This window comes from Chenopodium album, chromosome 1, assembly GCF_948465745.1.
Source record: "Chenopodium album chromosome 1, dcCheAlbu1.1, whole genome shotgun sequence".
NCBI classification, from domain to species: domain Eukaryota; kingdom Viridiplantae; phylum Streptophyta; class Magnoliopsida; order Caryophyllales; family Amaranthaceae; genus Chenopodium; species Chenopodium album.
The window spans coordinates 77,682,677-77,690,893 of NC_137834.1; the positions used below are offsets into that span (position 1 = coordinate 77,682,677).

Below are 8,217 nucleotides of genomic sequence, written 5' to 3' on the forward strand. Positions count from 1 at the left end.
GATGATGCTCATAGACCAGTTAGTGTTAAGTCTTATAGGGTCAGTTTTTCAGCTCAGATGACTACTCGCATGTGGAATGGTTTTGTTCCCGGTGCTGCGTTCAGTCTTCTGCTTGGTGGATATACTAGAGTTCCGCCTGGTGGACATACTTGTGCACCTGACTACCTATCATGGTTTAGGAGAGTTAGTCATCCTATCGTCACTCCTAATGTTGAGGATGATCACGGTCTTCCTGAGAGGACCAACGTTGATTACGTAAGTTTTTTATTACTTGTTTTTTTTTATTTAATTTATTTTTCCTATTATTATTAATATAATTATAATTGTTTATGCAGTGGGTAGGACGATTCATGGTTACAGCACAGCGATCACTTAGTGAGTACCCTACACTATCGAGAGACACCAGAGCAATGTTGGAGCAAGTGATTTCTGATTGGAATGCAATAAATGGACTTGCTGATTAGTTGTAATATTTATTTGTAGCTTGGACTTTATTTTTTTTATTAGACTATGTTTTGGATGTTGACTATGTTTTGGATGTTGTTAGTGGCCATTTAAGTTTTACACATTTGTTGGAAATAATCAAGTTGACATTTATGTTTGAGTTTTTTTTTATTTATTTTTTTATTTTCTAATAGACTGTGTACTTGCTTCACAAAAGAAATGCTTAAAATAAATTAAAAAAATAACCATGTTTATTAATAAAGTTAAAATAAAGTTGAATCAAAATCCACAACAATACTCAACGGTACTCAAGAGTTGATTAATGTCTGCCACAATTGAAGCCTTCTATCGTACCTTCTCTCCCACCCGTTTACACTTGCCTGTCGAGCGTTAAACCACATTGGTGAAATTGGAGGTAGTGGGTGGTCATGTTCCATATGCAACCGAATGAAATGCGATCCACCAACAGTTCCAATCACAAACTCCCCAGAAGGCCTATCTAAAGGTCCACGATTGTTCAACGGCAAAACAATAGTAGATGGATAGTAGCTCGACGGTCTATTTCCTACTCCATAACAAATCACCACCACATTCCATAATGTGGCAATAGCAAAAAAATCTTGTTGTGCTACCATCCAGTGCTCCTCTCCACACGCATCACCATCCCATCTAATCCGGTCTATCTCCCTTTGCAGTCCTGAACCAACCCCTTGGCCCCATATGTCGTAGTAAATCATGCTGTACAGCCAAGGGTGAGAACCAACCTCATTTGCCATTTGATGCCGAACCAATCGCCACTCCTCCTGAGTTCCGTACAATAAATCTGCTACGCAACGAAATCCGCAGTTCCCATCACCAATTACATCCTTAACACCTACGACGTAAGGCCAAATGATGTTGGGAATAGCGTAGCTGTATCTGCATTGGTGCATGTCAAACCCAGTACCTACAAAATTAAAAACATAATATGACATATAGTTAAATTAAAATTTAGGATGAATAAACATATTATTTAAATCGATGATCACCTGTATTAGATGGGGGCGGTCTACTTCTAGATCGATTCTCTCGCCCACTACGTTCAACATGCTCAAAAAATGAAGGATCCCGCCTATTACGATTCTCGGGTGGTCGTCCCCTTACACGGGGGTTGACTCTAGGCTCCTGAAGGTCATCGTAGTTAGGATCCATCTCACCCTCAATAACTCGTGACATGTGCCTAAGCATCACAGGATCACTGGCAATAACCTGATCAACAAGGGTGCGGAAATGAGCTCGATCCTCATCATTTTCATCAACTATATTAGGAATGTCGACACCATCTCCAATGACAAGGGTCCTCCAAAATGGATGAATATTCTTAGAATACAACCCCTTCCCTGCAGCAATCGAGTCATATATTTGGCACGCACAAGGTAAGCCGTGGGTAGTACGTAGAGCACACCCACAGTGTCGATGAATATCCGTACTCAACCCTCGCATTCTGTTTGTCTCACCGAGAAGAATAGACAGACAATAGTGGGATACCTTTCCGTTCAGCTGATGTAAAGGCTTATGCTTGTACTTCTTACCATGACTTGTTCTACATGCCTCCAATCCATTACGAATGGCTATGATCTTGTTCTCAATCGAGCAGTGCACTTGAGCCCAAACCGTGTCCAAAGAGCCTGTTGAACTGTCAATCCAACACTTCAATGCTGAATGCTGGCTCTCAACCCTGCAGTTGTTAACATTGCCAAAGTGTAGTACCTGGTTTGTCCAAAACAATACAAACTTCTCCTTGTGTACGAGCCAAGTGTCCATAACATATTCAATCACTTTCGGCCATCGACTCCACTTGGTTTTCAGCACTGCAAGTTCTCTGTTATATGCCTCTTCAGATGTAGCATTAATCACAAGCCTCCACCTCCCATTTTTGAACTTGGCACCAATCTCCTTTTTTTTTTTCAAACATGGAAGTAACCTTCGCCTCAACATCTTTGTTAATATGCCACACACACAACATGTGTCTTGTGTTTGGAAACACGCTCTTCAACGCTGCACAAAGGCCAAGCTCCCTATCTGTCAGTAGTACCGATGGCTCTCTATGATAACCGATCAACAACCTCAAGCACTCAAGCACCCACCGATAACTTTCCTGAGACTCTGACCTCATGAATGCGTATGCAACAAGAAAGTTTTGATTAGTCGGTGTAACCCCAACAATCTCAAAGAATGGCATGCCGTATCGATTCGTCTTGTAAGTGGAATCCATACCTATCACGTACGGGTATGTGCGAAGCAAATTTGTCATGATCGGGTGTGCCATGAAAGCATGTTGCAACACATTGTTGGAATCAGTAAAAACCCAAGTGAGGTATTTGCTCTGTCTGGCCAAATGAAGCACCTGGTGAACTACTTCTCTTCCTTCAAATTGCTCCATTCTTATTTTACTTCTGCAGTTGTAGACATGCCTGATGTTAGGATGGTCTCCGGGAAACTTTTCTACAAGAGTTCTCATGATATGTCGAGGTGGCACCTGTGCCTGAGTCATGTCACGCACTACCTGCTTAGCAGCAATACTAAGACCACTAATTTGTCGATGTCCCTCGGGATAAACAACCAAAGAATGATTGTGAGTTCCGTTCAAGCAACTAAGCTTCCAACCATTTACTACTCTGACATACTCAACCTTGAGTTTGAAGGGACAATTGTTTGCCTTGCTTTTGGTGTCTTTGCGTATCGCGTTCATCATGTCTCTTATCATGCCCTTATTTCCACGATCACAACTCACATATCGATACGGTCGACCACTCCGATCGGTCTTGTAAGAAGCCTTCACTAACATAAATCCGAGCGGTCGACAAACATTTTGTGCCCATAGAACAGCATCCTCAAAACTCGAAAACACTTCGTTTGTCAAAAAATGTCCACTATAGTCCACACCGTCACCATCCTCGGACTCAGAATCCTATATAAATATTAATAAAAGTTAGAACCAAAGAAGACGACTAATAGTAATAACAACAATAACAATACAACTAATTATAAAAAAAACTTTCAACCATAATAATGACAATAACAATAATAATAACAATAACAATAATAATAACAATAACAATAATAATAATAACTAATTTTAATAACAATAATAATTTCAAAAGTATAAAATCCAATGACAATCAACCAATACGTGAAATAAAAAATTAAAAAAAAAAAGAAAAATCGAAACCCAGGAAACGCCTAGTTTTTTCGAAACATCCTAGGATATTCGAAAAAACTAGGCGTTTCAGCCTAGGTCATTCGAAAATCCTAGGCGTTTTCTGGGTTTCGATTTTTTTAAAAAAATTAACGCAACGTACCGATTCTGATCGGTTCGACGAGCCTTCGTCAAGCGTCAAAGGTTGTGTTTCTGGTATTTCGTTGTTGTCCATCAGATCTAACGAAATTGATTTTGCAAAATTTATAAAATTTGTTTGATTTCACGGTGGTTGGGGTGGTTGTCCGATGAAGGTCGGTGGCCGTTCACCACTAGAGAGAGCGGTAAAAAATTTTGTGTCCAGTAAAAGTATGAAATTAAGGTAAAATTAATTATTTTTATAATCGTTATAATAAGGTTAAATACGTAATTTAATTTCATTTTGCGGGCGTTAGTTAGAAAATCGAGGGCGATATTTAAAAACCCCCAATTCAATTAAAGAAAAAAATCTTATTTACAAAAATAATTCTCTAATCTTATACGATATAATTACTTAAAACAAAAAACATTTGACATATATTTAACACAAATATTTATATAGCTATAAAAAAAAATTCTTAACATAATTTTACTAATTTTCAACAAAATTTTATATCTAAAATATCTTACGTAATCCTTTATTTTGCACAAAATTTGTCAACTATATTTTTAGAATTATTTTTGTTTATAAAAATTGATTATAATGATAGTTTAATAATGTTTATTAAAAATTACCGTGCATGACACGGGAACTAACCTAGTTCTTCTATACTATAGAGATGTTTTTGTTGTTATTTGGTTTTGACGGTTTATTTAGGTTACCTTTCATATAAATCTTTCAGGGATGATATAATATAATTAACATCTTATAATATAATTATTAATTAACATCTTAAAGCTTTCAGGGATGATAACAATTTGATAGATTGTGGTTCACACTCAAATACCACAGTTGGAGAACATGTATTCTTAGCCGATAAATAGTTTTTCGGTATTTAACAACCCCGCTAGATATTCTCATAATAAATGGTTCTTGTGATAGCAATTTATTGTTATATAAGACATCGAGAATTTTCAAGGGATAAACAAAAACACAATAGAATATTCCAGCTAGCCAAATTGGAAGATACTTCATTCGGCTTCGGCTATATTTTTACCCTTTTGACCATAAGAGTGTTGAAAACAACCAATTTTTCTTTCTCTATTAACGGATTAATAATCTTAGGGACTTTAATCCTCAACCATTCAATATGATGAAAGAGTATTTCCTTTATGTGGTATTGAGTAACGTATTGATTATTTAGCTAGGAACCTGCATATAGTTATGTGGCATATTTGGATGCGTTAGAAGTAGACTGATTCCTAACACTTTGATCCATGATGAAATCTCAATTCACCCTACAACACTTGAACTTAAGGCTTTTCATGTTTTGGGTAAATATGGAGGGTCGTTAATCAACTACAATAATGATTCTAGCTTTATGGAGAATATGGATTCCAGACGATAATTTCCTAGAAAACAAGAATTTTACTAAGATTGTCTAGAAGAGCACTAAGGTTGTACACTATGTCAGTAGTAGTGGTTTGGCTACACAAGATGATGCACCTCCAATCCGGCAATGTACAGTAGTTGTAGAGGACTTAAGACACAATATGATGATCCTAGTGAAAATTTTAATGTAACATGGAGTTTTAAAATTGACCAAGTAAGGGTTTTAGTATTTTCTCCGTTTTCATTTTTGTGACATTGTCAGTAGATTGTTGAGTGAAATACAAATCAATGTATATGTCAATTCATGGGTGGTTGCACAGAGCTTAGACATCTCGATTATGAGTAATAGGTGTTTTGTTACCCCTATTTTTTGGATTTTGTCACTCCTATTGTCGTGAATAGTGGGCAACTTATTGTACAAATTGACCTGCTCTTTCATATGAGAGAGAACATGATGTATTAAATGGGCTAGAAATTTTGAAGATGGATAATGTCTGAGTATTGAATGTGATTAATTTCCTCCTTATGTACCACATTCACAACAATTTGTTTTGGCTTCGAAGAGCAAGCTAGGGGTGATAGCAGGAGAAATAATTTGGGCTTACATTCTATTTATTTTTGCTGGGCTTCTCAGTCTTTTTAGTATTATGAAATTAATGTGCGTAAGGATGGTGAAGGGGTGATGTACATTGGGGAAATCAATGATGATGAAATTAATTAGCAAAACAAGTATCATAATAATCACACATATAAATGAACTTATTATATATTCAATGAAGAAGTATTAACAGTGGTTTAGAATGAAAAAATATAATATATATAATATATAATATATAATATAATATGAATACTTATATAATATGTAATATAAATTTTTATAAAAAGTTTAACCCCATTCGAAAGTGTGTATAACTTTTTTTTTAATGGTTTAGACTTATAAGTTGTTCACATTAGATTAAGAATTAGTTTTGACTTAAACTCACTCATAAAAATTCTAGATCAGCCATATTCATCATTGGAAGATTAAACAAATCTCAAAACTATTAAAAGTTTGAAACATTTGAAGTAATTTCGCAAAACAAAACTCTAACACCAATAATAATAATAATAATAATAATAATAATAATAATAATAATAGTTATAGTAATAGTAATAGTGATAGTTATAGTAATAGTAATAGTAACGGTAACTAAATTTGATGTATATAAGTCCAAATTTGATATACAATTTTTTATATTAGATATTTGAAGTTGGATAGGCAAAGGTCGAGGACATGCTTTTGTTAAAAATGATATCATAAATTAAAAAATGTCAAATTAGATATTGAACTTTTGATATCAAATAATGAATTTTACATATCATACATTTTTTATTAGATACTAAAATGTTTATATTAGATTAGATACAAGTATTAAAGTTTTGATATCATATATTAAAATTATGATGTTAGATATTAATAATATGTTAATATTCTGATACCGAAATACTATTATCAGATATTAAAGTGTTAATATCATATTTAAAACCAGAATGTCAATTTGATATAAAATTACTCAAATCTGATATGAAAAAAAAAAAGAAGAAAAAATCAAAAACTAATATAAAAAAAAATCAAAATCTGATAAAAAAAGAAAAAAAAAATCAAAATATGATATAAATAGGTTAAAATCTGAAATACAAAGGTCATAATCAAATCTATAACCCTTAAAAATGAAATTGGGTGAATGTGGGGGGGGGGGGGGGGTAAAAAATCTACTTTTTCCTTTTTCCTTATGAACAGTGTGCTGCCGAATTTGCCCTTAATTTTTTTGCATTTTTCTGTCTTTTTGGTTCCCCTTAATTTTTTTGCACTTTTCTTAAAAAAAAAAATAGTAAAATTGTTTATTGTTTCATCTTTGCTGCTCTGCTGGCAGGATTTTACGTGGACAACTTAGCTTGGGGAGTGAAGATTAATCATGCTCATTAATGGACACCTCATTTCTAGCCTCAAGATCAATTTATGTCATGGTTTCCAATATAGTAATTATGTTGAGTTTAATTAAAAATTATGCAATTGTAATTGTAATTGTATGTTAGTCACAGAATGATCTGTAGGCTGTTGTGCTTGTAATTTAAGCGCATTGTAGCTAGTCACAGAATGATCTGTAGGTTGTTGTGCTTGTAATTTAAAGCGCTTAAATTGATTTTAGTTGTGATTTACAGTAGAGTTATTGTTGGTTTTTTTTTTAAATTACACAACGCTTTGTATGTTGTTGTGCTTGTAAGTTAAAGATTGTATTAAACATTGTGGTTATTGTGTATGAAAGCTAAATTAATTTATGATACACTGCTAAATTATTGATTTGTTTTTTTGCGATTTCTTAAATTTAGGTAGCATTTCAAGGTTACTTTTTCTTAGAAAATTAGCTGATTTGATATTGTATTTGGGTTGAAAAGTACATTTGTAGGGGAGCTTAATCACTTAAGTAAAGTTACTTTTTGTCAAATGTGATGTTCTATTTGCTTTACTAGGAAACAGTCTGCCATTGGGAGTTCCAATTGACATGCAGCTTATTGTCTGATGGATAAAGGCTTGCTACTTGGATATTAAGGTGAATTATGCAGGGTATGCTATTGTTCAGGGGTTTTTCAGGTGCATGCGCATGCCCCTGAACTATGTACTTTCTGTGTTGGCTGCGATGGTGGTGTGTATAAAAGGCAGGGCTGGTTTGGTGTTGTATTACCAGAACAAATGCAGTAGAGAAAGGGAAAAAAAAAAGGGAAAAGTGGAATAGTAATAGGTAAGAAACTTTCCAGTTGAACTGGTTAATTTCTGGTTTAGATTGCAGATGAGCTGCAGCATCTTTGTCCATTGTATTACCACATTATTGTATTAAACCTTGATATACTATGCTTGACATAAAACTCTCAGATAGATGTTATATATGGATGGCAAACTGATTGTACTAAATTGGACTTACGTTATGGACTTTTTGTTTGTATAATATTGAGGCATCTGAGTGTTTATAAGATCCCAAATATCATATATATTTTGCTGTGAAACTTGAATTTTAATGGTTTGGTT

At 34.2% G+C, this 8,217-nt stretch overlaps 1 protein-coding gene across 1 annotated transcript; it reads right to left on the reverse strand.

Moving 5' to 3' along the window:
• Nucleotides 1-752: 752 nt before the first annotated feature.
• LOC145635888 (uncharacterized) lies at nt 753-8,005 on the reverse strand. The gene is made up of 4 exons (XM_081687261.1): nt 7,877-8,005; nt 2,397-3,394; nt 1,473-2,161; nt 753-1,390 (listed from the first exon to the last, which is right to left on the reverse strand). Exons 1-4 carry the CDS (start codon nt 8,003-8,005, stop codon nt 753-755), a joined length of 2,454 nt encoding a protein of 817 aa, XP_081543387.1.
• Between the last annotated feature and the right edge of the window lie 212 nt (nt 8,006-8,217).

Coding starts and splice junctions, on each gene's coding strand:
- LOC145635888 (XM_081687261.1), bottom strand. CDS start 8,005: ATGGACAAAGATGCTGCAGCTCATCTGCAATCTAAACCAGAAATTAAC. Junction 3,395..7,876: donor TCTCTACTGCATTTGTTCTG/GTAATACAACAC, acceptor ATATTTATATAG/GATTCTGAGTCCGAGGATGG. Junction 1,391..1,472: donor ACCGCCCCCATCTAATACAG/GTGATCATCGAT, acceptor TTAATTTTGTAG/GTACTGGGTTTGACATGCAC.